The 19,681-nt window shown below is 52.6% G+C and overlaps 1 protein-coding gene across 1 annotated transcript in view; it reads left to right on the top strand.

Moving 5' to 3' along the window:
- Positions 1–19,681, top strand: part of STK10 (serine/threonine kinase 10) — a 115,620-nt gene that overhangs the window by 51,943 nt on the left and 43,996 nt on the right. Inside the window, exons 4-7 of the mRNA XM_058546000.1 lie at positions 2,077–2,226; positions 14,451–14,523; positions 15,522–15,716; positions 16,250–16,331. Of these exons, the coding sequence (XP_058401983.1) occupies positions 2,077–2,226; positions 14,451–14,523; positions 15,522–15,716; positions 16,250–16,331 (500 nt within the window). The remainder of the gene's footprint in view (positions 1–2,076; positions 2,227–14,450; positions 14,524–15,521; positions 15,717–16,249; positions 16,332–19,681) is intronic.

Raw genomic sequence — 19,681 nt, 5'->3', positions numbered from 1 at the left:
CATGAGCAAGACACATTTCTGACATTTAGAAAAGTTGCTGCAGATAACGCAGTGTAATCTCAGGACCAGCGCAACAATAATCACCTTTTATTGCCAGTCCTCCATGCTGAGGAGTTAACATGCCTTATCTCTGGAGCCCTGCCCACATCGATGATCATCATCCCGCTTTACAGACCAGGACATGAAGACGCAGAGACATGAGCGACTTGCCAGAAACCACACAGCCAGTGAGAGGCACGCCTGGGTTCCTGCTCAGTCTGTGTGACCCTGAAGGCTCTGGGCCTGGCCTCTGGTTGGGGGTTACATGGAGGTTAAGTATGGGGCCACAGGGAGGGGGAGTAGTTGTGGACCCCAGAGGGAGGGACCCCTGTGCCGGAGCCGTGCTCTGAGCTGAGGCCTCCCAGGGCAGTGCGGAGGCATCTCCACCCTGGCTGGTGTTCATTTTTACCAAGCCTGAGGGGTCTGACCTTGTGGGTTCCTGGCCAGGCACGGCAGGGGAGACAGAGGCAGAGGGCTGCTCTACCCGGAGGACGGCCTTGGAGCAGGGCCCTGGTTGGCCAGCCTTGGAGCCTGCAGCCTGGGGAGCCAGCAGGCAGGGCGGCGGGGGCTCACCTCAGCACAGGGGCTTGGGTAGCCACAGGAACTAAATAATCCCAATGGCCACGTGGGGCTGTGAGCTCAGGATGTCACCCTTGAATCTTCTCTCGCCCTTCCTCCCACCGCACCCACTCGGTCCCTCATTCTGTCGTTCCCACCTCCCTGACCCATCGAGTTGGGCATCCTTCCTCTTTTCTGCCTTGGCCACCCTCTGGCCCTCCTGGACCACGTGACAGCCCCCAGCCAAGCTGCCTGCCACTCTTGCTCCCCTGCCAGCTCCTCACTCACTGCACTAGAGGGGATTTTTTATTTATTTATTTTTTAGAGTAAATTTTTTTATTTTTTTTTTATTATTTTTTTTAAACAGTTTTATTTATTTATTTATTTATTTATTTATTTATTTATTTGTGAGGAAGATCAGCCCTGAGCTAACATCCATGCTAATCCTCCTCTTTTTGCTGAGGAAGACCAGTAGAGGGAATTTCGTAAATGCAAATATCAGATTGTCTCTCTGCCTCGCTTAGGGCCTCTCCTGGATTGCCCGTTGTATTTCTAATAAAAAGCAGCTCCAGAGCATGGCCTGCAAAGTCCTGCAGAATCAGGCCCTGCTGACCTCTGACCTTGACTCAACTTTCCCCTTCAGCCAACTGGGGTCCTTTGCACGTGCTGTTCCCCACGAGTGGAATACCCTTCTTCGTGGTCCCCACCTGCTTGGAAGAAGGGCCCTCCTGTCCCTCGGTGTACACTGGGTTGTAGGCAGTGTGTGCGTGTGTGTCCCTGACTAGCACACGAGAGGCTCTTGGTGACGGCCCTCTGGCCAGCCCTTCACCTTCCACATTTCCACTCCACCACCGCCAGCCAGCTCATGTCAGCCTCTGGCTTTTCACTTCTGCTGGTTCCTTGACCTGGGATGCCCTGGCCCCACCTTGTCTCCTCTTAAACACCTTCAAGACACAGCTCCTCTGGGGAGCCTCCCAGTTCCCCGGGAGGAGGGGGATGCTGCCCGTCCGGCCCTCCCACGTGCCCGAATCCCACTCGGTTCCAAGCATTGCTCACTGTTTATGTCCCTCTCCACGTCCCTGCACCAAGCATGGAGCTGACACGGAGTAGGATCATTCGGAGCCTGCTGCCAGCACAATCTCTGCTTCTCAGAGGGTTGTGTTGACGACCCTGAGCTCCAAAGCCAGACTGGCTGGTTTGAGTCTCAGATCTATGACTTCCTACGTCTGTGACCTTGAGCAAGTGACTTGACCTCTCTGAGCCTTGGTTTCTTCATCTGTAAAATGGGGTAATAATTTCCCTGCTCCATAGGGTTACTGTGAAGATGAAATAGGTAACATGTGAAGTGAACCTGGTGCACAGTAAGTGCTCAAGAATGTTGGTGACTTTTGTATTTCTCGTACCTGGTGTGGGCCTGACATTCTGTTGCCTGCAGTGAGCGTTTGTTGAATTGACAGCAGTTCTCCTCTCTGTTTCCAGAGCTGGACAGAGGCCTCACCGAGCCCCAGATTCAGGTCGTTTGTCGCCAGATGCTGGAAGCCCTCAGCTTCCTGCACGGCAAGAGGATCATCCACCGGGACCTGAAGGCCGGCAATGTGCTGATGACCCTCGAGGGAGACATCCGGCTGGGTAAGGGGTGGGAAGGCGGAGCCCCACAATGCCTACCTGGTCTGCTCTGGGGAGTCAGCCTGGCCTCTGTGGGCAGGAGGGAGCGAGGGGGCGGTCCTCACTCCTGCGGCCGCCCACGATGTCGACAGTCCTCCCTCGCCTGTCCTGGGCCACAGCCACGTGCAGTTCCCATTAGCTCAGTCTAACCCAGGGCTTCTTGACCATGGGCAATCTTGTCTCCCAGCGACATTGGCAATGTCTGGAGGTGTCTTTGGTTGTCACCACTAGGGGCAGGAGGAGACCCTGGCGTCTGGTGTATAGAGGCCAAGGATGCACAACACCCCACGGCGCCCGGGACAGCCCCTTGCTGCGGAGAGCCATCCCGAGGCGGGGAGGCGCTGATCTAACCCTCCGCTCTTGCCTCCAACTGAGAGACGTCGAGGGAGAGTGATGGATGGAGGACCACCCTGATCCATTTCCATCCTAGTGGAAAATAGTACCTCAGGCACATACATTGAAACCTTGCCTTTTTTTTTATGTCTCCTTTCTTTCTTTTTTTTTTAATTGTGGTAAATTATGTGTAACGTAAAATTCACCATCTCAACCACTTTTAAGTGTACAGTTCAGTGGCGTTAAGCGCATTCACATTGTTATGCTACCATCGCCATCATCCATCTCTAGAAACTTCATCTTCCCAAACTGACCTCTGACCTCATTAAACACAACTTCCCCTTCCCCGGCCCCTGGCACCCACCACTCCCCTTAACGTCTCTGTGTAGTTGACTGTTCTAGGGGCCTCATGTGAGGCCCCTAGAGAACCCTGTAGAGGAACCCTACAGTATTCGTCCTTTTGTGACTGGTTTATTTCCCTTATTGTAATGTCCTCCAGGTCATCCCTGTTGTAGCGTGTGTCAGAATCGCTCTGTATTTTTAATAAGTCCTTTTAACCAAATGGCACGTACGTGTGTCCCGTGCTCCACCATCTCTTTCTCCATCCACTCCCAGAGATGGTCGTTTACCACTTCCCATATTTACTTCTGCATTGCTGCATAGGATGCCTATAATGCTGTTTTTAAGTAATGACTTTTATTGTTTGGTGAAAAAATAATTATGCGTATTATACAAAATTCACCTAGTACAGGAAGGTTTAGAGGGGAAAGCCAGAAAGTACCTCCAGTCTCGTTATCCTGACACTGGCCCTGGTTGTCATCCCAGATACCTCTGCGTGCATCTCTGTCTGTAGAAGGATGTGCGGATGGAGAGAGAGCATCTAGAGAGCGTTATTAACGATACGGAGATGGTGCTCTCTTGTTTGTCAGTTTGACTACGGTCAACTCCATTTTCTGTTGACATCCTCCTCTGATAGTTAAGTGGTCTATTCATTTGCAGCCCCCCTTCCTCAGCCCTGTCCTTCCAACATGGGAGTGTCACTGTCTGTAGTTCCTCTAGTTACCCGTGTCTCTATAAGGAACGTTTTACTTGTGTCCACAAGAACCTGCACCACCGTCGAGCCCTGTGATCAAGAGCTGCAGGGTAGTCAGAGGGTGGGGACAGAAGTGCTACAGTGCAATCGAGGGCATCCTCTGCGGCAGGAGGGCGGCTCCCACATCCCTGCTTTAAGGGCTCTGAAGCTCAGAGAGGGCGAGGACCTGCCACACGTCAGAGAGCTGGCAAGGACAGAGGCAGGGCTGACCCTCAGGGCTGCTGCTCGCTTCACAGGCTCTCCTGCATCACTGCACTCACCTCCATGAGTGCCTTGAGCTGACGGGTTAGGGTAGGTCTGGGCCTTACAAGATGGAGGCAAGACTGGGTGGCTCTCAGATTTAGTGCATCTCAGTCCCCAGAGGGCTTGTTAACACTCAGATTGCTGGGTGCAAGCCCCAGAGTTTCTGATTCCGTAGGTCTGGGGTGGGGCCTGAGCACTTGCATTTCTAACAAGCTCCCAGCTGAAGCTGCTGGTCTGGGGACCACACTTTGAGAACCACTGCTCGAGACCCTCATTCCCCAAAGTGTGGTCGGTGGCAACATCAGCATTACCTGGGCGCTTGTTAGAAATGCTCAGTCGTCCAGAGGGTGGGGTTGGCTCTGCCCTGAGACAGCCGCATGAAGGGCTTTCTCGTATCCGGCATGAGCAGGGGCACACTCGGTTCTGTGTCCTCAAGACCAGAATCCTTGGTACTTGCAGAGTCTGTGACCACTGGGGTTCAGCTCACATCCCCTGTAGCTATTCCTCCTCTTACCTAGAGTGGTTAGGAGCATGCACTCTGGAGTCAGAGAGACCCGAGTTCAAATCCCAACTCTGCCTCTGGCTCTGTGACATTGGGTATGTAACTTAACCTTGCTGCCTGTTGATTTCGCCATCTGTATAATGGGTGTGATGATAAAACCTCCCTCACAGGGTTGTGATGCCAGTTACAAGAAGATATATATACACAGAGAGAGAGGAAGCTCTCTGGGAGGGCCAGCTGTGATTACTGTTGTTTCATTAAGTGTCTGCTCTGTGCCAAGCCCCGGCCTGTGCTGGTCTCTGGGGACTGAGGAGCACAGAGACCCAGTCCTCGTTCTGCAGAGTCCCCAGGCCAGTGGAGGGAGTGTGGAAGCATCGGGGCTGGAGAGGGACTGTGCAGGGAGGGGGGTCAGGGTCCGTTCCCCAACCTGGGCCTGGAGGGAGGGGTTTAGAAGAGGCTTGGTGTGAGAGGATAGGTTGAGCTGAGTTGTGAGACGTGGATAGGTATTTGCCAGGTAAACCAGGTTGGGCAGGGCGGTCCAGGAAGAGGGAGCCTTGTGGGCAGAGGCACGGAGGTGAGAAATAGCGGGGTGTTTGGGGGGGTGGTGATAATGAAAATAACAGCACACATCTGCTGGGTTTATGAAGCACCGCTAGGTGCCAGCCATCAGAGTACCTTCCAGACATCATCTCATTGAATCACTCCAGGGGGCATTGGAGTGTGTGGGGTGGGACTATACCCGTCACAGGTGAGGACACAGGCCCCCAGTGAGATGAGGTGCCAGAGATCAGACCATGAGGGAGGAGAAGAAGCAGGGTTTTTAGACTCGGGTCTTCCTGACTCCACAGCTGCCAGTGGACTGGCTCAGTCAAGGGTGGAGAAAGGTGACCAGGGAGGGGCCGGGTCAGGGAGTATCCAGGGGGCAGGAGCGGGGCAGAAGAGAGTCTCGTGTGCTCTGGGGAATTGGAGGGAAGCTTCAGCTCAGCCTTCAAGAACTTATCAAATGGAGGAGGCAGAACAGACGACCTGGGTCAGGACTGGCCTGAGGGGCTGGTCAGAGCAGGGAAGCCCAGGGGTGGGGACAGGGATGGAGGGAGGGCCCCAGCAGCCTGGGGCTGAGATGTGCCCAGTGTGGTTCTTGTTTCCCATGCCGTCTCCCCCCACACACCCCTTGAATCTGGAGGGCGCTGACATGCTGAGCAGACTCCAGAATCCCACTCAGAACCTAGCAGAGGTGGGACGGAAGCCGGTGGGTGCACCAGGTTTCCAGATGACTTGGCATGTGCAGCTGAGAAAACCAGAAAGCCAATTAAGGAGGAAGAAAAGTTCAGGGAGTTGAGTGTGTGAGTATTTACACAATTACCCAGGGCCCCGGGAGCCGTGGTGTGGATGCCTGCTGAGGCCTGCTGTTCTGTTTTGGAAAATCCTCCTTCCCCCGGGGCCTGGACTCTGCAGCCTGGCGAAGCAGTGGAAGAGGCCCAGGAGACGAGACGGCGTGGCGGTCTGTCCGCCTCTTCCCAGCTTCCTGGGACCGTCTTGGGCCCCTAGAGGCACCCCCACCCCCATGTCCTTATGTAACTCCAGGGATACATAAGAGAAGTGCTCAGCAGATCTTTCTCCCAAGCAAGGGCATCACCTCTTGGAGACACGGTTCAACAGAGTGGGAATAAATGAGAAGCAGCAGGGTAAGCTGAGGAAAGCGTGGGGTCTAGACACAGACAAGCCTGGTTCACATCCTGGCTCTGCCCCTTCCGAGCTGGAGACACTGTTTAACCGTCCAAACCTCAGCTCTTTGATCTGTACAGTGGGTATAAGGACAGAACCTCTGCATGGGGTTCTTGTGCCCAGTGCGGTGAAATGTACAGAGGACTGACCAGAGGCTCAGGGTTATGTTCCTCTCTGCCACAAAGCATTTTGCTTCTTCCTTATGTCAAATATTTACTTCTGTCTCAGATTTCAAACTTCCTCTGAGATTCATTTGCTAGTTGCCAAGTAAACACATGTTCCATCTCTGGGTGGGTGTGAAGCAGTTCTCGATGGCTGGTGGGGATCCATTTGTGCAGAGAGAGAAAGGAAGAGCATTGCCACCCGAGACAGTTGGGATGTTAAGTGGGGTGTGGATTTTGAAGTGCAAAGATCTGTGTTCTTGTCCTGGATATGCCACTTGGCACTGGGTGCCCTTGGGCAAGTCACCTAACCCTTTTGACCCTCAGTTTCCTCAAACTGAGCGTGACCTAGTAGTTCCTTCTTCATGGAGTTAGTGTGACGATTTGATGAGACAATGTTGTCTAGATCCGCCGTGTTGTATAGATCCCCAGTGCATCACAGAGGGCCAGCAGGTGTTAGGTTTCTTTCCCAGGCTGAGGGAGCTCTCAGAGAAGCTGCTGTGAGAAAGAGTGTTCCCATTTTCCGAAGAACCTGTGTTCCTCTCCCCCGAGGTGCTTCTCTGAAGATGGGAGGTGAATTTCACAACTTTTGGGGTCTTTTAGCTTCCAAGCAGAGGTCTGAACTGGCCTAAAAATCAAAGTGCCCAGCACAGAGCCCAGTACACAGTAGGTCCATAAACAGTAGCTTCCAGCATTGCCATTACTCTGTCAGTTTGTGGTTACTGCAGGACCTCTAATTCCCAAAGGCCCCAGATGTACAGGAGGCCTGGCAGGTGGGCCGCCTCTGCCTCCATCTTGACTCCAGCCGCTCATTCCTGTTTGCTGCTGCCAGCAGGCTGGGGGCCTGGTTCTTTCACTGTGGCTGCTGTGCACTGAGCAGGGTGATATGTAATGACTCATTTAATCCTCACAGAGCACTGATAACATTTTACGGTGGAGGGATTTGGTGCCTCTCTCTAGTCACGCAGCTAGTAAGGGGAACACCTGGGGTTCAGACCAACACATCTGGCTCCAGAGCCCACCTGCTTAACCACTACCCTCTTTTAGACTCTTTTGATGGCAAATGATAAAAACCCATCTCCTGTGATTTGAGGCAGACAGGAGAATGCTGTGTGTATGTGCTGTGTGGAACCGTGTATGGGAAGATACAGCTGGGCATCGAGGTGAGTTGGACCCTGGAACACAAATGCTGCCGAGACTGTCTCTGGTCTCTGCCTTTCTATGCATTTTGGTTAGGCTCTCAGGCCAACCCTCTCCACAAAGCTTCTGGCAAGGTCTAATTTTACTTTTTTACTAATTTTACTTTTCCCAGCATCACCTCCTGTAGGATGAACTGAACCTCACTGGTTCAGGTCTCAGAGTCAGTAATCCCAGTGAAGGACTCTGATTGGCCCAGCTTGGCTCAGTGGACCAATCAAGGAGGCCCAGTAAGGAGGGCTTCTGTGATAGGCCCAGCCTCTGAGGAGGGCCGGGTCAGGTAGCGATATGGAAGCCTCCCCCCCCCACTGATGAATCAGTGTGGTTGGGGTGGGCGAGGTGGTGTGCCAGAAGGAAAGAGGATTTGTACTGATCAGAAAAACAAATTGTTGTCCACCATAGACACCATTGGAATAGAGACCCAGAAGAGGGGGAGTGAGCGAGGAGAAGTGTGGAGGGGTGAGTAGCAAGAACAAAGGACTGAATTTGTGGTTGACGTTGAGAGAGAAAATACCAGAAAAATACAGGGTTATGTGGGGAGAAGAGAGAGTCCATGAAGGCCGGGGGGGGGGGGGTGGGGGGGGCGAAGACGGAGGGGAATGAATGGGAAAACAAAGGCTTCATTAGTGGTCATGTGTATCTAGTTGCCTCAAAAACAAAAGAAAATAAACATAGAAATAGAGCAATTCTTTCAGTCTCACATTTGGCTAGAAAATATCTTCCCCATTTAATAGATGAGAAAAGCGAGGTTCAGAAACATGAAGCAATCCGCTTCAGATCACGGTAGAATCTTCTCGTTTCCCCGCCGGGTACTGTTTCCATGACACTCCTGGGAAGGCAGGTCATCCGATAATGAGGAGACGTCCCTTGGGGGCAGCCTCCCGCTTAGTGAGCCCAGGTGAGCCCCTGGCGGCTGTAATCCGAGGTCGGGGCCCTGGGATCCCAGGGCTGGGGGCTGGGGCCCGAGTCTCCTGACCCTCCGGCGGCTCAGCGGGTCCCGAACCCTCTCGAGGCTTCGCTCCCCTGTCCGCACCCGCGGGCCCTGGCTGCTTGTCCACAGGGCCGCAGCTGGCATTTCGGATGGGGCAGTTTTGGCCTGTGTGGGAGGTGCGGCGTCCCTGGCCCTCCCTCACTAGATGGCGGGGGCTCTCTGGCTCATGGTGACAACCGGGCCGCCGCCATTAATGTCCCAACACTTCCTGGGGCTCGCGGCGCCACCCCTGGACGAGGACCCTCCGGGGGTTCTCAGACGCAGAAGTCGAGGGTAAGCCCCGACCGAGCTGGACCATGGCTCGCCTGGCCTGGGGTCCAGGGTAGGAGGAGGGGTCAGAACTGCAACTGGACAGCAGTCTGCCTTTAATTGGCCTGGCTTGTCTGGGAGAAGGCTCCTCTTCTCTTGGGTGCTTTTGGTCACTTACGGTTAAGGGGACAGATGAGAGAGTCTCATCTATCTTCATACATGCTCAGTTCACTGCTTGTGCGTGTGTGTGCTATAGAATGCATTTTACACTGCATATGTAACTTCTGATTATAAAAGTAATATGTGATGTGTATACATGGATAGAAAGATATGTACAACGATGTTCATTTCAACAATCTTTGTGACAGTGAGAAATCAGAAATGATCCAGTTTGCTCCAGCAGAGGATTAAATAAGTTATGGTACTGTCATACGGTGGAATCGTTTTCAGCGATTGAAAATTATGTTGTAGAAAAGGTGTAATCTCTCGTACAGATGTATATACATACTGTGAAGGGGAGAAAACAAATTGCAAAATAGTATGTTTAATCTGATTGCATTTTTAAAATACTTTTAAAAATACATAAAAATTATATCATTTTTATTTACATATATGTTTTTATTTATATAAATACATCTGGAGCTATATGCAGCACACTCCTAAGTGTTTATCTCTGCCAGGATTATGGAGACTTGATTTAATCTGTAAATGCATTTTTGATAAGCAGCATTGCCTTGGTAATCAGAAAAAAAAAATATGTATATATGAATGAGTATATGTGTGGATACAGTCCTGCAGATAATTTGGAATGAGACAAAGAAGGAGATTGTCACTCCTAATCTTGCCAGAGCACAGCACTGTAGGCTTCCTTCCAGTCTTTTTTCTGTGCACAGAAGGAGGGACCAGATAGCGTAAGAGCACAAACGTGGTGTCAGATCTGTCCGTAGAGCTGGGAGACCATCCACAAGTTACTTAATCTCTCTAAACTTCAGGTTCCTCATCTGTAAAATGGGCATAATAATTTCCCCTGCCCCAAAGGGTCCTAGATATAAACATTATGCCTGGGAATGTATATGCCAGTGATATACAAAATCATATGAAGAAGAAGATATAAATGATCTGCATAAGTCTCTGCAGAGTGCTGTATGCCTGGTAAGTTCTCAGTGAATACTAGTTTTTATTAGATAAATGTGTATTTTTTTTTTAAGTTGGGATCATAGTATCTATACAGTTTTTCAGTCTGCTTTTTTAAAAATTAAGTAATATCAGCACGTTTCCCCACAAATACTCCTTGGAAACATGATTATTTAATATTTTTCCTGCATTCCGGCACCTGCACAAACCCTAATTTACCCATGAAACCCCTCAAGTTGGATATTTAGGTTTCTTCTCGTATATTCTCTAACAAATGCAGTAATGCGCGTGCTTGTTCTTGGATCTTTGAGTCTCCTTCTGTAATCTACCTGGAAGAGGGATTCTCGGAGTAGAATTGTGGGGTCTGGGCAGTGTGTCGGGTTTCTGTTAGTGCCTGCGGCCTGTGTGCGCTTCGTGCTGGTTGCATCCGTTTATACTGCCTTCCCCTGGTGGAACGTACTGTGCTTTCACCACATCCTGGCCCCCACTGGGTTTTACTTGAAAAAGAAAAAACAAAAACAAAAACCCACAAACCCCCAAAACTGCCACATGCATTTCAGCTTTTTAAACTGTAAAAGCAATGCATATTCTTGATTAAAAACATTTTAAAGAATAAAAGCGTATCAAGTAAAAATCGTAAGGCCCCCTCAGGGCACTGCCCCCCCCCCCAAATCTCACTTCTAGGGAGGTGGTCATTGAGTGTGATGTGCAACCTTCCAGACCCTTTTCTGTGTTGGTGGGTGTATGTGCGCACATGATATGCGTGTGTCGCTCTTTTAAGATACAATTGGCATCATGCTGCACTTTCTGTTGTATGCATGTCGGTCAGTCAGTGACATGTTTGGGACAATGTGTTGTGGACAGACTTCCAAGTTAGTCCGTACAAATGCAATCTCGTCCTTCTTAAGGATTGCGTATTATTTCATGGCTGGGTGAACCCTAATTTATCTAACCATTCACCAGCCAAGCTCTAGCAACAAATTAGGTTGTTTCCAGTTTTTCACTCTTTCAAATAATGCTTTCATAAGCTTCCCATACATCTTATAAATCTGGTTTTGGGGATCTACTTTTAGAAATAGAATTGCTGTCAAACATATTTCTTAGAACCTAGTGTTGTCATTTTTTCCTAAATGTATATGAGTTAAAGGCATTCTAGCAAAGTCTGTCTGTTCATTTATTCAGTTGTTCATTCGATAACCCTGTTTGTTGAGTGCTTCATGTGCCAAATACAGTGCTGGGGTATAGCTGTGGACAAAGCAGAAATGGTCTCTTTCCCTGTGGAGATTATGGTTCGTGAAGGGAGAGCCCCTCCCTGCCTGCTGCCCTTGTCTCTTGATTCTTGTTTAAAATGGGAGAAGGAGAGGGGTGAGTGTTTTCATCAGAAGACACTGCCTGGTGAAAATCCCCTTGGGATTGTCCCAGGGCAGCCCTCCACCCATTGGGCACGCCCCTAATAGACTCCACTCTGGGAGCAGACGGTTGGGGCCACCACTGCCCCGAGCCCAGGGGAAGCCTGAGGTCCCTGGGCTGCAGGGAGGGGCTGCTCCACCCTCCTGGCTGAGCCCCTTCTTGTGGGGCAGAAGGGGAAGTAGCAGCCACCCAAAAAACTGGCTACTGCCTGCCTCAGGGCGGGCCCTGGGGACCAGACGCATGTCATTGTGAAAGTTGGTGGTTTCCGCTTTTCCTCTTCCTTCTCAGAGAGGGACCAGGGCCGGGGTGGGGGCTGCAGCTCCACCCTCTCTCCTGGGGGCCTCACCCTGGGTCTGAGAGGCAGTCACTATTTTCAAAAGATTTCCTGGGATGACATGCCAGCCATTGTTGGTGTTTGAGGGGAGGTGGGGCCTAGGCTGACCCAGCAGGAAGGAGGGAGCCCGGCCCCCCAGTCTTACCCAGGTGCCCCGAGGGGCGGTGACTTGCCCAGGCCAGCCGGCAGTCAGCAGCAGAAGCAGGTTTTCACCTGTGTTTCTGGGTGTGAACCTCCCCCTGCAGCAGCTGCTGGTCCCACCCTGGGAGGTGATAGCCGCCCCCTCCCCACAGTGGCCAGACAGGCCTCTGAGGGCTGCCGTCAGCTGATGGAGCAACTCTTGTCCAGTTAGCACTGACGGGGCTCAGGGACCAGCTTTCCTGACCACTCTCTGGAGGGCTCTAGCACAGCCTCAGCCTGGCCCCAGCCTAAAAATCGGGAGGCTGCTGGCTCACGTGCCCCACAGAGTAAACGGCAGAGCATTTACCAAGAGTGGCTTGGAGCTGAGTGCTTTGTGTGTGTCGTTGAATCCTCACGGCAGCCCTACACAGTAGTTCTACAGTGTCACCACCCCTGGGTCACAGACAGGGAAGCCGAGGGTCAGAGGTTTGGTAACTGTCCTGGCCCCTGCCTGTCTCCCGCTTATTCGCTTCCACCTGCCCTCCTCCTGGCCATGCTGCCCCACCCCTCCCGGGCCCTCCAGCTAGTTGTTTCCTCTGCCTGGAAATATCTTCCCCCAGACCTTGACCTCCTGTCTAGGACAGCTGCCCACCCGCCAAGCACTCTCCACCCCTTTGTGCTGCCTCTTCCTTGCGTGGCCCTTCTCACAACCAGGAATCACCAAGAAACATGTGGGGGATGTCGAGGGCCTTTTCCACCACTAGAGTAACAAGCAGCACGAGGGTGAGGACTGGTTCATCTCTGCACCCAGAACAGTGCCTGGCACATGGTGGGTGTTCAGTTAGTGTTTGTTGGATGAATGAATAGCTCAGCTGCACCTCCTCCAGGCCTTGCCTCCCCGGTCCCACCCTGGTCTCTGAGGTCACATCCTCCTATGTCCCCCTGCATCCCGCTCCCGCTCCCTACATCCTCCTCCCGTCAATTCTCCCAGCCCTGCTCCCATCTTTCCATCACTTCACACAGTTACAAAGATACTTGTTGGTGTTCATCTGCTTGCCTCTACTTCCACCCCTCAACTTGAAGCTGTCTGAGTACAAGGACTTAGTTTGCTTTTGGACCCCACTGCATTCTCTGCCCCTGGCTAGCGTCTGGCTCCTGATGGCGCCTGTATGAATGCATCCATGAATGACTCATGAAATAGAAGCGTGAGGACAGGAACTCAGCTCTCTGGCATTCAGGCCTGAGCTCTTAGCATTGTGCTCCCTCCTGGTATGAAATTGTGAGTCTGACTGAAGCTCCTGAATACAGCAGCTGCCACCTGAACGCGTCTGGGCCAGCTCTCAAGACCCCGCAGAGGCTCCCGGAGGCGCCGGCAATTGTAACAATTCTGCAGTTCCTCGCAGCGAGGCTTCCAGTTAAGCATCACTGCTGCTCTCAAGGTGTTGCTTCCTCCCGAGTTTAGTTTTTAATCAGATGAGACTTTGCCCCTGAAGACTGGAGCACGCAGACAGTTTCTCTCTGTAGCCCCGGCTTCTTCTCTTAGCGGTGGCTGTGTGAAGCAAGACTGTAGTGCTGGCTGTGTGTTTATAGATACAGTTTACTTATTTATTGTTTGTCAGTCCTGACAGTCACACATGTTCATCATGGCAAACTTAAGAATTGAGACAGTAGAAGAACCGGCATCTGGTCTCACCACCCACAGACAACCATTTACGCAAGTTGGTGCATTTCTTCCAAGTCAGTTTAGTGTATATTTTTGCCCATTTTTGGGGAAGGGGGCATAATTCTGACCGTACAATATATTCAACTGTGCCTCTCCCCCTTTTCTCACTTAATCTTATAATATAAATATATAAATAAAACATTTTAATATTGCATTAAATATAAAATACATATTTAATGTTTAATATTGATATGTATTAATATGTATAATTCAATATTAAAATATTGAATAAAAATACTTCAGAACTAATTTTAGTGACTATAAAATATTCCACCATATGAGGTGTTTCACACTTTTCTTAATCTGTTCAGTCATTTACCGTTTACCTTATCTTTCTTCTCCAAATTTCTTAGTTTCTCTTCCTCTGTGTGTGTGTTTGATACACAATTTTAAATCCTTTTTGGAAAAGATGGGATATATTATACATCGTCTATAAGAATTTTTAAAATCACTCTGCAAGTTTGCACATGGGCAATATCGTAGCTGATGAGGTTCCTCTGAGGGGCCATTATTGTTCATTAAAATCACTCCCTGAAAGCTAAGCAATTATAGTTGTTTTTAATTTGTCACTAGTACAATGGTGCTTTGATGAACATCATTATGCATAATTTTTTTAATATTTAATATTTTTTCATTAGGATAGATTCCTAGATTTGGAATTACTGGATCTGAAGAATATGGATATTTTGAATGTTTTTGTGATTTATTGCCAAACTGCTTTGCTAAAAGGCTCTTTGGTTTATACTCTCGTCAGCAAGCAGGAGAGTACGTATCTTGATACATCCTTACAGCAGTAGATGTTATGTTTCTAACAATGTTATATTTGTGACAATCACTAATTTGCCGGATAGAAATGGCATCAGTCAGTTGACTTGGAACATATTTCTCTGAGTCCACATCATGGGCTTTTACCCAAGGGCTGTGGGTGGAGGAATGTTGATTGAATACCCTATCTGAGATTTTTGTCTTGCAGCTGACTTTGGTGTATCTGCCAAGAATCTGAAAACTCTGCAGAAACGAGATTCCTTCATCGGAACGCCTTACTGGTGAGTCGTCTAGCTTCTGGAAATGGAATGGTGGACTGCATGTTAAACCTCAGACTCCCCAAGGTGACCTCTGGCTGGGATAGAGGGAGAGGACAGAAGGCCAGGGCTCCTGAGTCAGCCTGCTGGGTCTGAGCCCCGTTTCCACCACGTCCTAGTCCTGTGACCTTGGCCAAGTTGCCTTGCTTCTCGGTGCCTCAGTTTCCTCATCTGTAAAATCAGGGAGGTAATAGCACCTACTTAATGGGTTATTGTGAGGATTAAATGGCCTGCTGCACATGGAAAATGCTCCAGTAATAGTAACTCAACTGGAACCCTAAAAAATGGTTCAATTCTTGATTCATTCAACAAATATGGCTTGAGTGCCCAGTCCCGGGCTGGGGGTGTGAAGATGAACAGTACAAGTTCAGTTCCTACCCTCGCCTGAAGTCTTCCTGGACTTCTCTAGTCCATCATGTTTCCTTCTTTTCTAAAACTGTGACTTTAAAAAGAACTCGCACTCAGTTTCACACCTGACTCCTCTCTGTTTTCCGGTGCATTGCTTCCCACTGGAGTTAGGCTCCTTTCTTGCTTGCTTATTACTCACCCTTTCTTTCTTTCTCTCTCTCTGCCCTTTTATTCCTCTTTCCCCTTTTCTCTCCCATCCCTTCTCTCTGTGCTGTTGTATTCTCTCCACCCCTTTCCGGCCCCGTTTTTTGTGGGCACCTTCCCCTTTGTCCCCACCCGCCCTTCCCCAGGACTCTGTGTTCTGGATTGTGGCTGCCATCTTGTGGTAGGCATCGGAACTGCAGCAGGACGTGGCGGTGGAGCCGCTCTGAAGGCGTCTTTCTGTGTGAAGACCATCATAAGGAAGACAGTGGGATAGAAAGTAATGCAAATCATGATGCGGGAGTGCTGCCAACCTCCTGACACTGGCTTGTGCTGGTCCTTGACCCTGAGTTTCTGAGAAGCGCCTGTGGAGGCCATGTTCTTAGCCCTCTGTTGTCCCTTGGTTGGTTCAGGATGGCCCCCGAGGTGGTGATGTGTGAGACCATGAAGGACACTCCATACGACTACAAGGCTGACATCTGGTCCCTGGGCATCACTTTGATTGAGATGGCCGAGATAGAGCCCCCGCACCACGAGCTCAACCCCATGCGAGTCCTGCTTAAGATTGCCAAGTCAGACCCCCCGACGCTGCTCACACCTTCTAAGTGGTAAGGAGCAAGGAGGCCTCCCCGAGGGATGGCCAGTGGGCCCAGGACGCAGGGCAGGTGGGATTTGAGGAGGTGGAGTGCCAGGGCTCTCCTGTCACTGCTAGGCCCCCAAGTCGGGGAGAGGTTCAGGCCGGGGTCTCCAGGCCTCTCTCTTTCCTCTGTGCTCTCGACATGGGCTCTCCGTCAAAGCAGACGGGTGGCCGAGATAAGCCGGATCCACTGTGGGAGAAGAACCCAAGTGGCCCAGCAGCCATGTGGCACAGCCCTGGGCCGGGAATGGGGCTCGGCTTAAACCCCAGCACCGCCGTGTCGCACGGCTCCTCCGATGTCTGTGTCCCCCATACAGTGATGTCCATGGTGAGAAGGTCATCATGAAGGCCGCGTCGCCTCCGCTCTTGGGCTCATGAAGGCACCCTTTGTCCTTTGAGGGGCGTGCCTGGGAGCACACGACTCCTGGGGGAGCAGAGTCTGTGGCACAGGGAGTTTCCTCTGCTCTCGCCTGGCTCTGAGCTTACCGCCACCTGTCCCCCCAGGTCTTTGGAGTTCCGAGACTTCCTAAAGACGGCCCTGGATAAGAACCCAGAGACCCGGCCCAGTGCCGCACAGCTCCTGGAGGTGAGTGGTCCCCCCACAGGGGTGGCTGTGTGCCCCTTCTGCCCTGCCCTGCCTTTGGAGGTGGAAGATGGATGAGGTCACCTGGGCCCTGGAAGCTGGATATGTTCCTCACCCAGCCCGGGTGACAGCGAGCACAACCACGTACTTGTCAACCGACATTCCCCCGGTGCCTCCTGGATACCAGCTCTTGTGCTGGGAGGGCTGTGGTGAGGGCAGCCCCCAGAGCTCTGTCCTCATGGAGCTTATGTTCTAGTGGGGGGACAAGCAGATATGTGCCCGTTAGAGGTAGAAATGGGGCTGTGGAGAAAAATAAAATAGCGCTGGGGGGTGGGGCTGGGGAGGGGCGGCTCTCCTGTAAAGGGAGGACACGGAAGGGCTCTCTGTGTGAGCAGACACCCAAGGAGGTGTGAGAGCGGGGCAGGTGGTACCCGAGAGTGGAGGCAGAGGCCTGGGGCAGGAGCACCATTGGCACAAGCCGGGAAGAGTGCGGAGGCCAGGGCATGGGAGCCAGGGGTGAGGGCCGGGGGATCCAGGAGGTATGGGTGTGTCCACCCCTAGGTGCGGTGATTCACTAAGAGGCCACATGGGGCTCAGCATATAGTCATATCACACTAAGACTTACTGCAGCGAAAGGATACAGAGGAGAAGGCACGTGGGGAGACCAGGCATGGCTTCCAGGGTCCTCTTCCCGTGGATTCACATGGATGCACTTAGTTCCCCCCACGACGAGTTGTGACGACCCATGTGAAATGTTGTCTCCCAGGGAAGCTCTGTAGAGGACTCAGCTCCCGGGTGTGTCCTGGGGGCTGGTCCCGCAGGCGGCCTCTGCCTGGCGCATACTGAGGTTTCGGGCTGCAGAAGGCAGGCAGGTGTTCAGCCTGAGCCATGTTGTTTGTGCAAACAGTTGAGGCATAGGGGCCCTCTCATCAGTTACTGGTGGGAGCCCTCCCCTTATCCCAGTCCCAGAGGCCGGCTGAGAGCCAGCCGTGGGAGCAGCCTCTCCGAGGAGAGCGGGTGGGCCTGCTGTCTCACTCTGTCTACACGCAGGGCCCCATCACGCAGGGTCGTGCAGGGCCTCGCAAGCCCAGACCAGGACTGGGGCTTCACCCTGGGTGCAGTGGGGCCTCCATCAGACTTACACTTACAAGGGCCCCCTGGCTGCTGTGTGCAGAATCTGGGAGCCCAGCCTGGCTGACGGCTGACTCTGCGCATCTCATTACTGGCTCCTGGCCTTAGGGAAAGTGGATGATGGTTTCCCTGAAGCTCTTTGAAATACTGGAGGGAGCTGTGAGCTGCCCTTCACCTGGGCTGAACCTTGTGTTCTGAAAGCTGCACACCGCCCAGCTGTCCCCAGGTCTGCCGATGGCTGCCCCCATGCCACCAATGCTGATGGGAGAGGGAGAGGAAGCAGGCCTGGGTGATGGGAGGGGCTGCCCCTCCATGTCCTGTCCCTGCTGGACCTTCCATCTGTGCGACAGCCTCTGATGTACGGTGGGAGGAGAGCAGCAAGAGGCCACACCAAGCACTCGTCTTTCTTTACGTTTCTTTATGCTTTTCCCCAGTACCCAGTGTGCCAGGGCCCATGGTCGACATTCTGGGCTGCAAATGCGTCCCTCTGTGGTGTGCGACACAATGATTAAGCGTGTGGACTGGGGTTGGAAAGTCCTGGGTTCAAATCCCAGCTCTGCCACTTGCTGGCTGTGAGACCCTGGGCGAGTGACTTGACTTCTCTGAGACTTGATTCTCGCTCTAAAATGGGGATAATAGCCATGCCCCCCTTACAGGGTTGTTATAAGGGTTAAGTGAGAAGATACTGTATGTAAAGTGCTTAGGTTAACCGTTAAGTGCTATGCTTGATGAATGTTTGATGCATTGAACTGAATTATTAAAAAAATGAAAAGAAACCAGGATGCAAAATGGGGTCTGTCTGCTAGGGGGTCACGATTATTCCTTGCAGATTTCTGCAGTGTATTTGAAAGCAAATGTCTGGAGAATCAGAGGCCTCCTTCTCTGGGTGTGGAAGGCACTGGCCCGGGCCAGCAGAGGTGGGGGGGGGGGCTCCGAGGTCGCTCAGCCGGTTGGAGCCAATTGTTTCCTGTAGGCAGGCCCTCCTGGCCTGATGTATCCGGCCTGCAGGACATTCCACCGGGAAGAGACCAGCTGTCCTTCATCCCCACAGGGCAGCCCCGAGCCTCAGCCTGAGCCAGGAATTTCCGTTCTGTAGTTGGGAAGATGTCCTGCCAGAGGATTCTTAGCGTCAGACAGAAAGGGCTGCGGAAGGAAGGACAGCTCTCTGCAGATAATGAAACACCTGTCAGAGCTTAGGCTGCTGGCAGGGTTTTCCAGGTGCCTTCTCTGTCCCAGCGAGGGAGGGTGGAGCGCCACACCTCTCAGGCGAGTGCCCCAGGCCTAGAGCAGGGAAGTGGCTTTGAGTGACAGGTAGGCCCAGGTCCTGACTTCGCAGCCCCCCCTGCGGAGCTGGTGGTGCTCCTGCCTCTGCCTGCTTCCGGGAGGTCCCTCCGGGCCCCTCGTCTGTCCCTGCGTTTTGCCTCGAGCTTCCTGACACGCACCCTTGGGTTACGATTGGTTCGTTTACTTGCCGCGTGTTCCTCGGGACCGTGTGGCGTAGTGATGGGTGACTCAGGCTCTGAGATCAGGCTCGGCGCCCGGCATCTGAGCAGTCCTGCCTGGGCCTTGGTGTCCTCGTCTGTGACACGAGGACGGCGCTCACTTCACAGCCTCGTGTGAGCGAGCGAGGTGCTGTGTGCACGTGTCGTGTGACAGCACGCGTGAGGCCTGGGTCACGCGTGGTGCGTCTGTGTGGGCCCGCCCGCTCCGTCACAGCCTCGCGGCGGCGGCGGCGCTTCCCACGTGTCGTGCGTCGTGGTCGCTTGGGCCCCGGAGCTCGTCTCGCGGGACCGCGGCCGCGGCCACTGCCCACCCTCGTCCTCCGCACTCCCGGTTGACTGCGGCTCTCAGCGCCACCCTCCTCCCCACTCCCCCGTCTCCTGCACTCCCTCTTCTGTGTGCAGCGACTCCCGCAGGCCCAGACTGTGCGCCCCGCCCCAGACGCTTGTCGCCAGCGGTGACCCTCCTCCCCGCTTGGGCGCCCACTGGCATGTCCCCCAAGTACGCTCCAGCGGTGGCTCTCCTGTCTCAGTCGATGGCGCCGCCGCCTGCCGGGGGTCAGGCCTCAAACCTTGCAGGCGTCTTTGACCCCTCTCTTTCTGGCTCCCTCTCCATCCTGTCGGGAAATCCCGTTGTCCCTGCCTTCAGAACGTGCCCAGAATCCCACCACTCCTCTCCACCTCCACTGCAAGGCCCCGTCTGCGCCGCCGTCATCATCTCTC

Source organism: Diceros bicornis, chromosome 1, assembly GCF_020826845.1.
Source record: "Diceros bicornis minor isolate mBicDic1 chromosome 1, mDicBic1.mat.cur, whole genome shotgun sequence".
In the NCBI taxonomy this organism is placed as follows: domain Eukaryota; kingdom Metazoa; phylum Chordata; class Mammalia; order Perissodactyla; family Rhinocerotidae; genus Diceros; species Diceros bicornis.
The sequence above is the reverse complement of the archived record's forward strand: the minus strand, read 5'-3'. Positions and strand labels throughout refer to the sequence as shown.